This window comes from Peromyscus maniculatus, chromosome 3, assembly GCF_049852395.1.
Source record: "Peromyscus maniculatus bairdii isolate BWxNUB_F1_BW_parent chromosome 3, HU_Pman_BW_mat_3.1, whole genome shotgun sequence".
Classification (NCBI taxonomy): Eukaryota; Metazoa; Chordata; class Mammalia; order Rodentia; family Cricetidae; genus Peromyscus; species Peromyscus maniculatus.
The window spans coordinates 56,768,162-56,786,795 of record NC_134854.1 but is presented as its reverse complement, the minus strand read 5'-3'; the positions used below and the strand labels follow the sequence as shown (position 1 = coordinate 56,786,795).

Here is an 18,634-nt window from a genome sequence, read left to right as displayed (position 1 = left end):
ACTGGCTTCTCTTCTTTAACTGGGAGTTTTCAGCCATGCATTCATCCATTCCCTCCATCCCCCCATTGTGGAATATGTATACATGTACTTGTAATTATAAATAAATAAACATTTTTTTTTTTTTGGTTTTTCGAGACAGGGTTTCTCTGTGTAGTTTTGCGCCTTTCCTGGATCTCATTCTGTAGACCAGGCTGGCCTCGAACTCACAGAGATCCACCTGCCCCTGCCTCCTGAGTGCTGGGATTAAAGGCATGCGCCACCACCGCCCTGCAATAAACAACATTTTATATAGTATGTATTTAAAAGACTAAATACTAAAAAAAATACTAGTGTGCACGATATCTTTTCTCCACAAAAATCGTGTACTTCTCTCTTTTCTTTAGTGAGATCCATCCCGAGAAGTGACACTACAGATACCATGCATCTGCACTCACATCAACCAGTTGGCTTTCTTCCTTAGCAACCTCTTTAGCAGATTCGTACCTGGACTGGAGAAACGGCTCAGAGGTCAGGACCCGGGTTCAGTTCATAGATGATTTTGGGTGGCTCATGACTGCCTGTAACTCCCGTTCCAAAGTGGCTGATGTTATCTTTTGGCCTCTGCACACATGTGCACATACAGGCGCGCGCGCGTGCGCGCGCGCGCACACACACACACACACACACACACAAATTCATGCCTAACAAAAATAAAAATTGGAATTAACAACGCTGCTCATTCTAGGAGCTTCTTAAAAGATCCATTCACTCTCTTGAAGAGAGAATCATATAAGAATTTATAATCAAGATTTCTTTGAATTTTTTATTGAAAAAACATTGCTTTGCTGGTCTCCTCTTATTATGTTGTGACTCTTACACAATCCCAATCAAACTCTACCCTTCTCTTCTTTTGAGAGATATGCCTTAAACTATACTTAAAACTCTCAATGAATTTCCCATTTTTTGTCCTTTATCCCTGAAATGACATAGGACTGCATGATCTTCCCAGCAGGATCAACAGATTGTTTAGTTTTATATCAGGCATCCCATATCCTGCAGAAACCCTTCTCTTAACATACTAGCAATATACACTGTAAGTAGGGACCTCTTATGTGAGAAAGTTTTTAATCATTGAAACTCTCATTGAAATTATTGAAGTATATACAACTCACTTCAGAATCAGATACTGACAGTAGAAAAAAACATGACTTAGTTTTTCAAAGAACACCAACACGAATGAGTTTAGGAAGTTACACACTCCGGGGAAACGATCACATGGCTTCACCTTACCTTATCCAAGTGCTGCGTTAGTCGTCCAATTATCAGCTGAGGATTTGGCCAGAAAGCTGGCATGTTTTCTAAGGTTATCTGGATGGTTCTTCTTAGGTGAGTTAAATGTAATCATTGATGATGGGATGCTGTGAGGAGTACTGAACCTCTAGTTGAAGATTAATAAGTTTTGATTATATATATATAAATCCAAACAATCTACATGCCTTGACTGTCATGAACTCTTTTATAGCCAGAGCACTGAGGAGCAAATTCTCCTTTTGGTCTTAACATTGTCAAAAACGTTTCTTGAGATGCCTTCAGCGAGTGTCACGCCTTGCCTGGTGGCTTGTTCTCGAAACACACTATTCCACAGTATCTATGTCTGTCCTGACTCCCATCTCTCCCTCTAGTGTGGCTTTTCATTATCTTAGCATAGACACCAAGAAAGAGGATTTCTTGCAGAATCTTACTATAGGCAGGGACAGAGGCGACAACCAACAGTTTTCTGGACTTGTCATTCTGTTTTTTATACTATTGTCCCTTACTGGATTATTGATAGCAAAATTCTTATTTCCCTTTTTAAAGAGTTATTTTATTTTTAATTATGTGTGTGAGTGTGGGGTTGTGCTTATGCCTGCAGGTACACAGTGGAAGCCAGAGGAGGGACTTGACACCCTGGAACTCCAGCCATAGACAGTTGTGAGCTGCCTGGTGTGGGCAGTGGACGGAAGCAGTTGCCTTACGGGGAGAGGTCCTCTCCTCTTCAAAAGCAGCAGGCTCTCTTAGGCACCGAGTCATCTCTCGAACCCCCTCATTTCTCTTGATGATGAGTTTCTCTAAGAATTAGGTACCTCCCGTGTGGTTTGGTCAACTGATTGAAGTCCAACCATCCTTCAGACATGGGGTCTCCCCACAAATTTCAGCCTATTATATTTTAAATCTCACCAGTCAGAAATGACAGATCCTTCTTCTGTTACCATCCCTTCCTCTCCTGGAACAATTGGGATATGAGATTTTAAACAAAGACAACTAGTAAATATTTAACGTTTCACTAAAATAGAAAAGTTAAATAACAAAATGACCTTTCCTACCCAGTGTTGTGGAACAAGTAAGAGAGTGAGAAGTGGACTCAATTCTCTTCAGACTGAACTAAAACAATTTTATCTTCAAAATTTGGCTTTGACATTAAAAAAAATCTCTCATTAGTTTTTAGCTCCAAGGAAAAGCATTACATAAATCATCTTTCTCAGTACCACTACTAATACCTACTTTTTAAGTACTGAGTATCCAAGTAGTTAAAGTTATCGTGACCTCAGAGGAATGTCTCTGCTAAAAACCATTGACTATTGAGGACCACCATCTTCATCATGTGGCAAGTGGCATTTCTTGGTGCATTTACAAAAAGATCAAATTATTCAGAATGGCTCATAAGTCAAGACAGGAGAGTACAGCCATCTCCATTCCAAATCAGATAATCCTATAGAATTAATTTAACTTATTTTTTAATGTGTGTACATGTGTTTGTGTGTGTACATGTGTTTGTGTGTGTGTATGTGTAGATGTGCAAACATATATGTGAAAGAATGTGTGGAAGGGTATTGTTTCTGAGGAGAAAGAAGGCCATAGGTTTTGCCACACTTTCTGAAGGGCTTTAGAAAGTAGAAAGCTGAGCTGGGCGGTGGTGGCACACAAATTTAGTCCCAGCACTTGGGAGGCAGAGGCAGGCAGATCTCTATGAATTTGAGGCCAGCCTGGTCTGCAGAGTGAGTTCCAGGACAGACAGGGCTGTTACACAGAGAAAGCCTGTCTTGGGGGGAAAGAAAAGTAAAAATCGGTTTAGCATGAGAAACAGTAGACTGAGGAAAGAAGAACAAATCAAATTGCTTAAAATTCGAGACCATACTTTTAACTTACCTTTCATTTTTATTCTGTAGCATTCTAAGACCTTTGTTTTTAAAGCTGGAAATGTAAAAATAATCCATCTTCCATCATGGTCTCAGCCACCCAGTCCCAGAGCTCTCTACTGATGAGGCCATCACTAGTCTGTAGCTGTTTTTTGTTTGTTTGTTTGTTTTTAATTATATGGAGCCTTTCACAGTACTTTCTTAATTTTCCCTTACTGTAACTAGAATAAATCTCACTATTGCATCCTTTCATCTCTAACACAGCAGCTCAAATGTTCATAAACTACTGTAACATCTTCCCAGGTCTTCTTCAGGTTAATATAGATACATGTTTCTAAAAAATACATATAAATACTGAGAATTTGTAACATGGTGGCTTGACTGATCAATTAATGGTTCTTTCTGATTTAGCTACACTTAAACTAGCCAAAGTCTCTTTTCAAAGGTCATCCCTAGAACTGTAAATTATATTCAGGATGAAGTCACATCAATTCAATGATACTTTCATGACCTGCAATCTACATCTCTACCAGAAAGGCTGGAGCTGGATATGATGGATTACACCTGTAATCCCAGAACTCAGGACTGCTGTGAGTTCAAGGCTAGCCTGGGCTACATAGTCTCATAAACGAACAACAGTGGGTGTCTGTAACTGGGATGTTGATTGCCCAACATTTAGAGATTGTTTCCATCATGAAATCCCAGTTTCAAACAGCTCCCCTTTACTCTGAAGCAGAAGGCGTTGCATTTAATGAGGTTTGAGTTCACAGTATTGGTTTAACTAATATTAATAGTATAGTATTTCAAAGGAGACAATTTTGGTTTTTACTCCCATGACCTATGATACCTCTAGTTCTGTATCATCAAAAAAAGGCCATAAAAGTTGCCTTCTATTCTTATTTATTTTATTTTTAAGTTCTTGAAATCGGATGGGCTAAGAGCAGAGTCCTGACATTCCACTAGAAACTTCCTTGAGTGTTGGGGGATAAAAGTGAATTAGAAGCTCCTGAGGGTTTTTTTCCCCCCTCTGTTAACAGTTTCACATCAGTGGCCTTTCCTTTTCTGCTACAAAACTGCTGCAACCTCTACCACCCAAAGCCTGAAGACCCCCCCCCCTTACCCTTTAAGCTTCCAGACTCCCCAGCAAGACCTCTGTTGGGAGACCTGGTATCACAAAGCCATTACCCTGTGACAGCCAGCACCAACTCTATCATGCCATGCTTCTTACATGTGGTGGTCTGAATGAAAATAACACCCATGGTCCATAAGGAGTGTCACTCTTAGGAGGCGTGGCCTTGTTGGAGGAAGTGTGTCACTAGGGGCAGGCTTTAAGGTTTCAGATGCTCAATCCAGACCCACCGTTGCTCTCTCTTCCTGCTGCCTGCAGATCCGGATGTAGAACTCTCAGCTATTTCTCCAGCACCACGTCTGCCTGCAAGCTACCATGCTTCCTGCCATAACACTAATAGGCTAAACCTCCGAATAAAACCAGTCCCAATTCAATGTTCTCCTTTACAAGAGCTGCCGTGGTCATGGCCTCTGTCCACAGCAATAAAACCCCAAGACTGTACTCCAAGCTTGATGCTGGTAGAGCCACATATCATCTTACATAGAAGGAAAAGTATGGTTTGGGGGAAGTATAAAAAGTTTTCAGCAAAGATACTCATTCTGATGTAGATACCACCAGGAGGACAGAAGTTCTGACAGCGGAGGCAGTTGAGAAACAGCGAGGTAAGAGAATTTCCTATTTTGTACATATATATATGAAAGGCCTGACTATATACTTGCTGACAAATCTTCCATCTAACTGAGTACCATGGTCTTGGATGATGAGGCAAGGATGGCAATGTTACAGTGGGCTGGAAGTGTTCAGAAGCAGGTGTGGAATGCAGTTCTTCAAATGAATTAGAATACCAAACACTTTGAAAGGGTGTCTGTTGACGATGATGATGATGACTCTGTGACAGATACAGACATGGTTGCTGGCAACCAATTAAAAACCTATTCTTGAAAGTGCAGCTGGAGTCACAAGTGACAGAAGGCAAGTGTATCTGCTTTAGGCTCATATAGACTGATGATAGTAGCTGGAGATGGCCGCACACTATGTTCCAAATTCATTTTCAAGACACTGGGTGTCAGGTAATGAGGACTATGACAACTGAGAAACTGAAATGAAGCCTTGCTTCTTATCCCCCAGGTGTGTGCTATGGCTTATTCTCTAGATGGCAGTGTGTGAGGTGGGTAGAACCTCACAGATTCTGATTAGAGCAAATGGTGCTAGCAATCTGGGGTCTCAGGAGACAGCTGTAGAGAGAGCTGCAGAAAGAAGGGACTCCGGAGATCTTTGTGGTGGTTTGAATAAGAATGGCCCCATTGGCTCATACAGTGGAATGTTTAGTCACCAGGCAGTGGTAGTGGAACTTTTTCAAAGGATTAGAAGGATTAGTAGGTGTGGCCTTGTTGGAGGAAATGCATCACTGGGAATGGGCTTTGAGGTGTCAAAAGACATACCAGGTCCAGTACCTCTCTCTTCCTGCTGCCTGAAGATTGGGATGTAGCTCTTCACTACTTCTCTGGCACCACACCTGCATGCCACCATGCCCCGATGCTCCCTGTCACAATGACAATGGACTAAGCCTCTGAAACGGTAAGCAAGCCCCAGCTCAGTTACACTATAAGAGCTGCCTTGGTCGTGATGTCTTCACAGCAATAGAAGAGTGACTAAGACAACCTTCACGGGGTCTTTTAGACTGTTCAGCAGAGAACCGCACACACTCACTCGATGCGAAGAAATGACATCCACAGACAGAAGGGGAAACAAGCCAAGCTCACATGCTGCTCCGACTTATGAAGCCAGGAAAATGCCATGGTCCATGGGGCACTGGGTAGAGGCCCCATCGGAGTCTGAAAAATAGAATGAACTGAGTAAGCTCTGCATTAGCCTTCGGCCCATGATCATGTGCACTGCACACCTGTCCAGGCTTTCAGGAGTACCCTCCCTGAAGAACACACCTAATTCTCTCTTAGTTTTCACCCCAAGTTTCTATAAGACTTACAGAGTTCTTGTTTAGAGGCACTTTCCAAAAGAGTAGATTGGGTTATAACCCTACTTAATGGTTCTTGTTAATAATTTGTGACTTCCATTTATTTAATTTCAAGTTATTTCTGTAACTATCTGGTTCTCACTCCCATATGTTTTATTTTCCCCCACATAATAGTATTTGGGCATCTGACATCCTAAGTAAAGGTAACAATTTATGCTTTCCTGGGATTTCCCTTGTTTTAAAATCAAAACCCTATGATCTGGAAGCTCCCCCAAGGTCCAGATAACAGGGATGCTTGGCCCCTCTAGGAACAGCTATTCCTAGAAACAATTTTCCTCAAGAAATTCAGTCTTTTTCTGTTTCTTGTCAGCTTTGTTGTTGTGTACACTTTTGCTGGCTTCAACTATAGATTTCCCTTGGTTGCAAACATTCCTTTTAAAACATTTATTGTGGTGTGTGTGTGCAGGTCACACACACACACACACACACACACACACACCACTTTCTTGGGATCCTCGTTAAAAGGAACTATCTATAAGAACAATATCTGTAACAGTTCCTGAGATCCTTAGTTTGGTTGAACTAATACAATTCTTATGTTCTACTCCAAGTCACAATCCAGTTGTCCTGACAGGATATGAATCTATCTTGTGGATTCATTTCCAACTGCCCCTGCCATGGGAACCGTATCTGTTCACTTATTAGCTGATTCATTCACTCACAAATGAATACTATTGAAGAATATGGATTCCCCAGCAAACCATGCTCAGTCAACCTCACTTGGGTCTTGCTCTCAGGAAGATTCCAGATTCATGGGGAAAGGTACAGTACAGGGGGTTTGAGTTAAGAAGGGATTGGCACCTAATGCATAGATATCACCCAGAGGGCTCGAAGCTGGAAAACGGACATGGGGACAAACTCAAGATGGTGGGAAGGCCTTGCCGGGGCAGGAAGGCAACAGTGGTTACTATTGTTACTATTCAGAGACATCAACTAGGCAGGACGGCCTCCACGCACAAGATTCTACCCGTGGGGAGAGAGCGCAGCCTCAACACTGCATTCAGTGAGCGAATGGAAACCCCTGGCCCAGGAGCAGTTTTGTACTGGCGAATGGAAAATTACTGAGGAGGCGCCAGCGGTAAGGATGACTTTGGCTCAACTGATCTAACAGGATTCTTGAGGGAGGGTATTCAGACATGACCTCTGCGGGGGATGGTGGAGAGTGGTAGGCTAATCAGATATGGAAGATGAACTGATACCGAGGACAAGGAGCACTTACTAAACTGACTGTGCAGAGTTCTTTGCCAAACTGGATTCTCAAGGAAGTTCTCAGATGGACCTAACAGGCGTTCAGAAGCCTGACCAGTTTGGCCAAGCGAGAATCTTTGTCTAAGGCTTTTTTTTTTTTTTTTTTTTTTTTTTTTTTTAAGGGGTGTGTGGGGGAGGCTGAACTACAAGAAGGTTGTAGAATCCACTTTTTGTTTTTTTGCGGGAGGTGGGGGATGGGGGAGAGGCTGAACTACAAGAAGGGAATGAAGAACCCACGGGGCCAGCTGGGCTTGGGGCATCGGAAATGACCTGGGGCGCAGTGGAGACAGCGCTGTGGAAGATGCAGAGCAGGAAGGCCCCGGGGCTGCGGTGTGGATAGTGCAGAGGACAGCACAGGGAATACCAGAAAGCGCCTCGCCTCGGTTAGGCTGAGCAGAACCACAGACGGGAATGCGTCCGGAAACAGACAGGGTCGGGAGGAAAAGGAGGGAGAGACTGAGGCAGAGTGACTGTTGACCCTGAGTGACAGGTTTGGGGGAGGGACGGTTAGAAAATGCACGCATCTTAGGGAGCTTGAGAGCCACAGTTTCTGGAGTTCACAGTCGCTTTTTACCTGGGTTATGTCTCTTCTGGAAAAGAAAAAGAACAAAGCCTTGGGTTGTGGGGGTGCGGGCAAAGGGACAGCCCGGTGGAGTGCCAGCAGGTCCTGCCTCTGCTACTTGTTTACCGAAACCGTGGCGCCCTCTCCTGGTGGGCTATGGTTCTTCCACTGCAAGGCTGCTTGTTTCTCAGCCCAAGTCATGCACGGGCACTCCTAAGCAAGCTCTTCTTCCCAAAGGACCCACAAAGCCACTGCCAAGAACCATTAGAGGACCCTGGGATGCCTCTTACACCACAACTCAGGCGATACTCCAAATCCCTTAGCTGCAGGATACAGACCTCAGAAGGCATTCACAGTATTCAATGCCCACCCAAGACACACCTAACAGCATTTCCCCTAAAACCTGAGGATCTGAACAGAGAGAGATGTCCTTCTGGGCAAAAGTCCTTCCTCTGAGATTTGAGCACCCAAAGAAAAGTCCCAACAGGCTTCATGTCACAACCTGAAAGTGTTGACGTGTCTTTCCTCTCTTTCAAACAGCTAGCTAACAAACACAATAAAGAGAACAACCGTTTCATACTGAAAAGTCACAGATTTATACAAACTAGCTCTAGCCTGCGATGGTAATATATAATATATTTATATGGGCATCTTGCCCCAGGACTCATTTTCTCAGCCATCACCCAAAGGCACATAGAGCTGAAGGTTGGAAGCACATTGTGAGGGCTTGGGAATCCCCTGCAAAACAAATGTCAGATCTTCCCACTGGAGCCCACACCGACAGTCTTCCTCTCTTGAACCCTGAAACAAACCAGAACATTCTCCTGTGTTGCTGCAGGGTACAGGGGTGGAAGAGGATGAGGATCAGAAATGGAGGTTTGTGGGTAGCAGGCATCTAGAAGGGAGGGTGGTCATGACAAGACCCTCAAATTCTCTGTGAACAGGAATCACCTAGGAATGTCATAAACATCCAGATTCTGCCCTGCTTTTCTGACATGCTCACAGATGCCACCGAGGCTGCCAGCTTCTAACTGTGCTCGGAGAAGCAGAGAAGGCACACAGAACAGGAACTGATGAGGATTCAAAGACATTTGCCAGTGTCTGAAATTGCTTTGGTCTTACCTCTGAGCCTGGCCTTGAGTCCCAGACTGTGTTCTGAATGGCTAATTTCACATGAGTAGAACAGAGTTCAGTCTCTGTCCCCAGAAAGAAGGACCCCAGGGGATGCTTCATGGTATGGTCTTGAAAAGCCAGCTGTGTGGTCTCTGCTGCCCTCTACTGGTCACAACTTACATGCACACAATAAGCCTCCTCACCCCTCACCCCATCCTGGTGAAGGGTGGAGTACTTGGATCACCTTGGGGAGACTGCCCTAGCTGTTCTAAGCAAGAAAAGGGACAGACAGACGAGACTTGCTCCTGTAATCTGGGAGATCCCTTTGTAAAATCCTTTAGATGTCCACAGGTTCTGAGTTTTGTCACAGCTTACTATTACAGAGAAAGTTCTGGAGACCAAGCCTTAGGTCTGCTTTGGCGTTTGTGACCTTTAGTATTGAGCAGCAAGTGTTTCCATTACTTTGGAGTTTTGTTTTGTTTTTAATCCTTGAGTTAGACAAGAAAGAATATGTATGATGAAATAATATTCTAACTTTTCTGATACATGACCCCTTGTCCCTTGAAGGCACCATTCTTAACAGACAAGCTTGGGAGGCTAGGCACAGGCCCATACCAACAGTAGAGAAACCCCACATCTTGGCATGCACTCGGCATCGGGGATTCCTCCTGGCTCAATGCCAAAGCTGCTTTGCCCCACGTTAGGAAGTGTGAAGCTATGAGAGCCAAGGTTACAGTTTAAGTTTTAATTACTGTGCCTAAGAGATCTTTGGAACAAATATGCCTCTGATCTGCAAGCCTCTTGCCCAAGGACAGATAGTTCCCGAAATGCTGGAGGCTGTTGCTTATGTGAGATAACAAGCCACATGTTTTCACTCCCCTGAACAAGTTTGTTTGACCCATCTGTACCGATGTGCTTGATCACAGGCTGGAGGTAGGTCAGGATGTATGCTTTCCCCTGATTGGACCTGATGGGAAATGGAATGAATCACTGAACTGGTAAGAATGTTCCTGGATTTGCTGTTTTCCATGATTTTGGGAATATTTACAGTATTTCTGGAGGGGTTTGTGTTTTGATATTTCAATGTCTTATTACAAACCAGTTCTTTCCTAGAAGGCTCACACCAGAGGGCAGTATTAGCAATGTTCTGGTCTAGTCTCAAGGCATGGCAGGCAGAGCTGATGACTTGCTCTGGACTTGGTCCTGGGACTCTTGTTCTGTGCCTTTTCCTAAAGAATATATGACTTGGGGCTGGAAATATAGCTCCTTTGGTAGACTGCTTTCCCAGCGTGCATAAAGCCCTAGGTTCAAACTATAGCGTGGCGTAAAACATGGAGTGGTGGTACATGTCTAATCCCAGGATTTAAGAGGTAGAGGTAGGAACATCAGAAATTCAAGGTCATCCACTGCTTCAAAGCAAGTTTGAGGCCAGCCTGGGCTATATGAGACCCTGCCTCAAAAATAAATAAATAAGACTATCAGTTTTGACTTTCTTAGGGAAGAACATCTTAATAAAATTCAAGTTTTTATCTAACATTGCATACAGAGACTGTAATCTAGCATGCAATTGACATTCCAAGGCCTCAATAGCCTGCGGGTGCAGGAGAGGTCACATGACCACAAACGACCCCAGAAGCTATGTCTACCTAGAAGTAACCAGGGCCTGCTTGGCTGCACACAGGACCCCAAATGTCCCCCATGGGGGTGCCTCTTGCCTCTCTTGCCCTAACCAGTCTCTCCTGTCCAGGCTGGCTGTTGTGATAGTGGCCTGTCCTAAGACACACGGCTCTTCTCTTTGCCCTCCCTCAGAACCTTGGAAGCACTACAGCAGTGCTGGGGGGAGGGGGGAAGAGGGGATGGGTCAGGAGCTCTATACACCCTTCCTGGGGCCCCGGGACCTTTCAGTACAGAAACTACTTTTTGTCCTTCATCCTGGCTCCAGCAGGAACACCTAGAAGGCAGGACCGACTGCATCCTAGCATAGAGTAGGGCTGATCCGACCAGGAACAAGTGTGAGTAACATGGGCATTGTTCCAGAAACTCTTCACATGCAGAGCCTGGTGGTTGGATATCATTACAAGGGACAACTTGGAAAGTGGGCAGGCATCTTCTGAGGGAGCAGTTTCATTATTAAATGCCTTACTAACTTTGAGGGACACATTTCTCAATTAAACTCACATATTTAGCAGATACATGAAAGGTTTGGTCACTACCACATGTGTTGAAGTAGGAGGCTCCCCTACTTCAGACTAAGCTTCTGCAAACAGCCAGGACAAATGTCCCCTGAAAATGAGGGCTATAATAAATAATGTCTGATGGCGTTGTCTGTTGCTCAGTTTCTTCCACTTTGGTCGTCTCCAGCTGCTCACAACATCCTCGGGGAGGGACCTCCAACCAGTTCTCAGTCCTGTCAGGGTCATTAACACCATCAGAGAGGCTGGGTTTATGTGAAGTAAGCCAATAGTCCACCACCACCATTTAGGCATGGGGATTTCTTGGTTCTCCCAGGCTGGAATTCTTCTGTAAGAGGTCGTGCAAGCTTAAAAGGGGAGAACCAACTCCTGAAAATTGTCCTTTGATCTCCGTATGCTCACCATGGCACACACCCACATTCATGCACTTTCATGTCAACATACACAACAATAATAAAAATTAAGCCAGGAGTAAATTGGTAAATTAACAAAGTTAGAAAGTATCTAAGCAAGCCTTTATTAAACCATATATAGTTGATTCAAAGTATGGGGCTGGAAACGTGGTTCAGTGTGTAAGAACACTGCCTGCTCTTCTAGAGGGCCTAGGCTTGATTCCCAGCACCCACATGGTGGCTACACTATCAGTAATCCCAGTCCCAGGGGATCCAAGGGTACCAGGCATGCATGTGGTGCACAGACATACATGCAGGCATACATACATATACATAAGTAAATAAATAAAATCTTTTTAAAAAAGCAAACAAGGCCTGGTGGCAGCACACGCCTTTAATCCCAGCACTCGGGAGGCAGAGCCAGGTGGATCTCTGTGAGTTCGAGGCCAGCCTGGGTTACCAAGTGAGTTCCAGGAAAGGTGCAAAGCTACACAGAGAAACCCTGTCTTGAAAAACCAAAAAAAAATTTTTTTAAAAAAAGCAAACAAAACTAGCACACACACACACACACACACATACACACACACACACACACACACACACACACAAATACCTCCCTGTGTCAACCCAAAATGATGTCACATCATGGCATGGCCTAAGTCATTTTCCCTGGGTTACTGTTACAGCTGGCTCCAGTCAGGTCAGAACTGTTCCAATGCGACTTGAACTTAATCTAGAATGGCAATCTTCACAACCAAGACTCTACTGTCCCCTCTCCTCTGGAAACACTCAACAGGCCTCACTCTTATTTTCCTTCCCCCAGTGACGAAGTTCCTGTTTACATTAGCTGATCATATTAGCTAGCCTTCCAGTAGTCATCTATGGGTAAATTGCTGACTCATTGTGAGCCAACAGAAAAATTAACATGGATGAAACTTCTATGCCCTTCTAGAAGGAAACAGATAAGCAAACTGTGGTGCCTGGGACAATGAAATCGTAAACCTGGGAAAGTAGAAATGAGTGTCAAGCCACAAGAGCACCGAGCCACATGAATGCCAAGCCATCAAGGGGACAGGGGTCCCCTGAGTGCGCGTCATTGTGTTGTGGAATGGCAGTCTGGAAAGGCTTACATTTATTTGTTTTGTAATTATGTGTACTTGTGTGGATATGTGTCCATGAGTGAAGATGCCCAAGGAGGCCAGAAGAACATATTGGATCCCCTGGAACTCGAGGTACAGGCGGTTATGAGCTGCCCAATGTGGGTGCAAGATGACCTCTCCAACCTGGAACTCACTGGAAATTAGGAAGACAGGAAACAGATGCTTCTGCAATCCAAACCTGTAATTCCAGTACTCAGGAGGTAGAGGCAGGAGGATCCAGAGATCAAGGGCATTCTCAGCTATGTGGCTAGTTTGAGACAAGCCCTGGCTGCATGAGAAAGGAAAGAAGAAACGGAGAAGGGGAAAGAGGAGGAAAGGCTAAGAAGAAATCCACTGGTCAACACTACCAGTGATACGGGGAGAAGCATCAGGTGTGTGGACTACAGCAAGGTAGAGTGCTCTCTTCTGTGAGAGTATGATGTGGAGGCTTTGTCCATTCTGAGGCTGACGGGTGGATGCTAGAGGCGTATCAAGCTTTGAAATACCTGGAATTTTATCTAGAAGTCTGGATGTTAGGTCAGATAAAGAAGTTGACTGTAAAGATGATTACAGCTAGCCCAAGGAACTCTGGCTTTTGACCTGCACCATGTTCTAGCCAACATCAAGGAGCCTGCAGCATCTTTAGAATAAATAAATGGAGCTTCTTCAATTTAGTTTACTGCTGACCCCTTGTATTTCATTTTTACTTCCCTTTACATATGGATTAAAATCTACTATATTTAGGATTTTATCTCCCCTGGTGTCAGTGGGATTTCAATGGGGTGGGGCAACATGTAAAATAAATGTCTCAGTGTGAGGTGGGCTTGGCTGTGACATCTACCTGAAGTTGGTCACATCCTATGAATTAATCTGGGTCCTCAAATGTAATCATCCTTCCTAAGATGTCCATATCACCATCAAATCCTTAGACAGAGAGCCTCAACCTTGGCTCTGTCTCTCTCGAATATATTAAGTTATACACACATTGCAACCTTAACCTTGCTATGACGTGAGCTATGTCTCCTTTAAGTCAGTTCCACAGACAATTGAGCTCTTCTCTGCGCTGTTCTGGGGAGACACTGAAGATGCCTTGGGCACACACCAGGCTATTGGCCACTGTCACTGTAGGCATCCTTGGGGTCAGGGTTCCCATCGTGGGCTTGATATTTCTGTCCTAGGCTCATGTTGGGAAATGGGGTATGGTGTTTCTATGGTCTGGGACTTCTCCAGTCATCCAGACATTCCAGTTACACCCCCAATGTTATTAATGATAATTATCTCTAAATTTGAAATATGAACAACTTTTCTTCTCTTACAACTCTGCAAAATCTTTTGTTTGTTTTGATATTTTTTCCTCTTTATAGAGGACATGTATTAGTTTTATAATATCAACAAAGTAAATGTCAAGAACATTTGTACAGGAGTATTAGAGAATTATAAATATGGAGGTAAGATAATAATTTGTATTATTCAATAAATGGCAGAAGGGAAAATTCCCACTTAGAAAAAACTATCAGTTTGGACCCAGACATCACAAGATAAACTGAAACAAATTTCCTTTGCCTGTATACTTCTAAAGATCTATCCCAAGGACTCTGTGTCCAATGCCTCATTGCAATGATATACTTTGAAATATTATTTATACATAATAGGAACCAGTTGGAAATCAAGCAGATATCCAAGAATAGTGGAAATGGCAGGATAAATGATGGCAAAATCCAATAAAATATTAGAATGTTTGGCATAAAAGCACTTTTAAAATGATTTACTCTAAATGATAGATGAGCTTGTCTTATGGTGTCAATTTTGAAAACATGAGTGCAGTGCATAAAAACTAATACACACGGAGAGAAAGATCTGAGGAAAAAGCACTGGGCAGTGATGTCTTGAGTGACGGGAATAAAGGTGCTTTCTACTCCCATCTTATAATTGTCTCTCTTGTTCACATTTTCCTTGGTGATATATAATATTTGTATTTACAAAAATCTGTTTTTTTTAATGTAAGCACAAAAAGTGTAAAAGGTCATTATAAATACAACTGGTCAAATCTCAAATAAAAGAGAGAGACTATTATCAAAGAAAGGGTCCTGACCTGCTGATTAACTGGGGAAATTTGTTTTTTTACAACCTTCTAGCAATTAGATGAGTAAAACTTAAAAAAAGAAAAAAGACAGAAAACAGACCCTTCTGAAACTCCATAGCCTTGCTCAAAGTGTCTTGTCCCCCACACACTTTGTCTCTCTCTCCCCCCTGCAACAATCCCTGCCTGTCTGTCTTTTAACTTCAGACTAGCACCTCAGTTGTTGATTTCTGTAATCGACACAGTTGTCTCAAAATAATTGATGAAAGCCTCCTTCCTCATTTTGCCTCTGAAAACTTTGGCATGCTTTAACCTCTTGGAATATCTACAGGGCTCACTACTCTTCACGGAATGTTGCATCTCAAGCAAATTGAGCAATGCATCTTGAAGGACCTTTCGCCCCGTTGTTTAGGTTCATAAACCTCTAAGTAGCTCTCCCAGAGTAATTCATGCTGCACGAGGGAGACTTGCTACTGGGTTATGATTAATCCTCATTCACTCTCTGCAGTCTTACAGAAGATAAACTTCCTGTTCGGAGCCGGTCCCTGGGTGTGGCTGCTTGCTCATGCAATAAGATTCTGCCTCTTCGTCCAGGACATAAAACCTCCACTAGCCTCATTACCAGCACACAGACATTGGCTCTCTCAGGAAGTCTTCGGCAGCAACCATGGCCACCTTCGTGGAGCTCAGTACCAAAGCCAAGATGCCCATCGTGGGCCTGGGCACCTGGCAGGTGAGTGTGCCGTCTTGGGAGACCTGCTGTCTTCAAGGAGAGTCTTCGAATTTCCTTCTCTTTCCCCAGTATCTGCTGAGGGTTTGGAATCTTAGAGCCAGGACCCAAGTTGCTGTTGGCTTTTGTACCGCTTCAGGCCTCAAAGCTCAGACAGGTTTTTCTGAGCCGTGATGATAACTTCTCGAACAAATGTGAAGTTTCCAGCTGTCCCTGGACTTTAAAAACAAAAGGCTCCATGCAGTTACTCTCTTAGGAAGCTTTCCTCTGAACTTATGAGACACCCAACATTTTTTAGGTCTTGACTGTGTTTTGGATTTTTTTTCTTGCTGAGTAATTCAAAGACAGAACGCTGAGCTCCACATGACTCAGCTCCCCTTGCTGCCCATGGGGAAGGACTCCGTCTGCAGCATCTGGCCTGGAGCCTGTGGGAAAGGCAGAGTCTCAGACCCCTGCCTAGGCTACTGAACTGGCCCCTGCCCCTTACCAAGACTCCATCTGATTCCCGGGCACATTAAACTCTAAGCACGAAGACCACAGAGCCTGGGCTCGGGCCCTGCCTGGCAGTGTTACTACCCTGGCAGAATGTCCCCTGGCCCATCCTCCTTTCCAGAGAAGCAGATTCCCCAGCCTCTGTTGAGACAAGTCTGATACTGTCCCATCTCCCAACCCTGCCTTTGCGTTTCCCTTGGTGATAACAGGACTCTGGCCAACTCGTTTCCAGGAGCTCTCTATTTGGTTTCTGGAGACGGGGAGTTTAAGTTGCCCTAGAACTCACCCTGGAGCTTAGGTTGGCCTTGAACTTGGCCATCCACCTGCCTCAGCCTCCAGATGTTATTACAGGTGTGAGCCTCTCCAAGGAGCTGTTTTTGGAGCCCATGTCTCCTGTTCTGGGGACTTAGCCTCTGTCTCCTGTTCTGTCTTTTCATCTGCCCGTGGGACACAGATAGGACACAGCCTTGTTTCAGCACCGGGTTGAAATCTTACTTGAATTTGCTCCATAATAGACATTTCACTTTCTACCAAGCTGACAGGCACTCTTACCAGAAGAAACTCTCAGAAATTCAAAATTAGACGGAGAGCTGGACAAGGGAGTTGTTTTAAAGATAAGGAGGTGGTATTGACCTGAATGAGTCTGTTCTTATCTGCAGAAAGGCAGGCAGGTATGGTATGAGGGGAGGGCCCAGGTACTTCTGAATGGCTAGAGGCCATTTCTTGTCCCAGGGAAGCAGACAAGATCTCTGTGGTGCTTTTCTGTGTTTGATACTTAACCAAGAAATTTTTAGAGTTGGTGAGAGAGGAAGGATCTTTGTTTGGTTGGTTGCTTTTGTTTGTTTGAAGGTTTTTTTTGTATTCATGTTTTATTTTGAAGGCAACTATGTACCCCAGGCTGGCCTCAAACTCACAATCCCCCTGCCTCTTATTTTCTAAATGCTAGGATTATACACATGGGCCACCACACCCAGTGGTTTGGCTTTTGTTTAAAAAAGAAGTCTACAGTATTCTGTCCATTTACACTGCTGTGTGGCAGAGTCTGAATTTATCATTCTCCACCTTCTTCACATGGTCTGGGGCTGAAATTCCTCTGGGTCACTTCAGAGTTGAGTTTGGCCTTTAGCAAGTTGCAGTGGGAGCCATCTGTCACCTCAGAAACAAGAGACTCTTTAAGAACTGGTGGATTTGATGGGAACTGACTCTTAGGTAGGAAGAGGACGTGTGGTGGTGAACATTCTGGTCCACTTTTCTTCTCCTTTGAAAAGTTGGTTTTCTTCCCCAGTGTCCCCCAGCAACGCTGTGGTTTTCAGAAGCTGGGCTGTGTGGAGTCTGGTGAGGAAAGTCTTGGCATCAGAGCATCCAATGTCCTTTTCTGTTGTCTTTTAGTCTCCCCGAGGCCAAGTCAAGGAAGCTGTGAAGGTGGCCATTGATGCTGGATATCGCCATATTGACTGCGCATATGCGTATTACAATGAGCATGAAATAGGAGAAGCCCTCCAAGAGAAGATCAATGAGAAGGCTGTGAAGCGGGAGGACCTCTTCATTGTCAGCAAGGTACAATGGCCCACTTGGTGGACATGACTTCAAAGCCAGTAGAATAATCTGGTCCATACCAAGAGCCCTATCCACCATTCTCCTAAACTCCTTCCTTGCTCTTGTTATATCTGTGGGCGTGAAGATCCACACTCCAAGTCAGTACTGAGAAGGTTCCGCTGCTGGCCCACCCTCCAATGTTAGCTTTCCATAACAAGATGGTTCCGTTGAGGTTCGAGTGCTCTTCACTGTCTTGCTTTCTGTCAGTGGGATCCTTCTACCTAGTCAGAAGCCATCTCCTGGGACTGGAGAGATGGCTCAGGGGTTAAGAGTGCATACTGTTCTTGCAGAGGACTGCAATTTGGTTCCACCTAACATGAGGTGGCTCACAGCTTCTGTAACTCAAGCTCCAAAGCACTCCACACTCTCTTCTGGCCTCTACAGGCATCCACTCACATACATGTGTACATAGGCACATACATATAAATAATAAAATAAATCTTAGGGATGGGTCCTGAGCCATACTGCTCAGTACTGTGTTCTCAGTGGCTATGTAAAGAGAGCTTTTTTTTTTAAATCATTACATAGGAATACCTTTTTAATCTCAATTCAGTCAAGGGTGAATTATAAAATGCTATTTTTAAAAAAGGAGAGAGGCGAGTGGAGTGTGAGGTTGTTGTTTGGGTATAACTAGCTGGGATACTCGACCCACTTGGAAAGAGCATCTGGTGTGAGAAACAGACTCACTGTACAGAGTGGCCACTTAAACTCCTTGTAATTCACCATTAGGGTCTGGTGTCTTGGAGATATGGGACTAAACCCCAATATCATCAGAATGCTAAGTGATCTAAGAAATACACAGAATTTGGTAAGCATGGGAAAATAAATCAT

The 18,634-nt window shown here is 44.1% G+C and overlaps 1 protein-coding gene across 5 annotated transcripts in view; it reads left to right on the top strand.

Annotated features, from left to right (window-relative positions):
• LOC102914158 (aldose reductase-related protein 2) overlaps positions 1-18,634 on the top strand; it is a 42,680-nt gene that overhangs the window by 12,272 nt on the left and 11,774 nt on the right. Inside the window, exons 3-7 of one of the 5 annotated variants that reach the window (XM_042273026.2) lie at positions 384-507; positions 4,833-4,886; positions 7,184-7,337; positions 15,494-15,718; positions 17,597-17,764. In XM_042273026.2, the coding sequence (XP_042128960.1) occupies positions 15,653-15,718; positions 17,597-17,764 (234 nt within the window). In that variant the 5' untranslated portion in view covers positions 384-507; positions 4,833-4,886; positions 7,184-7,337; positions 15,494-15,652. Of the gene's footprint in view, positions 1-383; positions 508-4,542; positions 4,887-7,183; positions 7,338-10,108; positions 10,181-15,493; positions 15,719-17,596; positions 17,765-18,634 lie in introns of those variants that run through there. The other 4 variants (XM_076566556.1, XM_076566555.1, XM_076566553.1 and 1 more) reach the window with 4 other exon arrangements.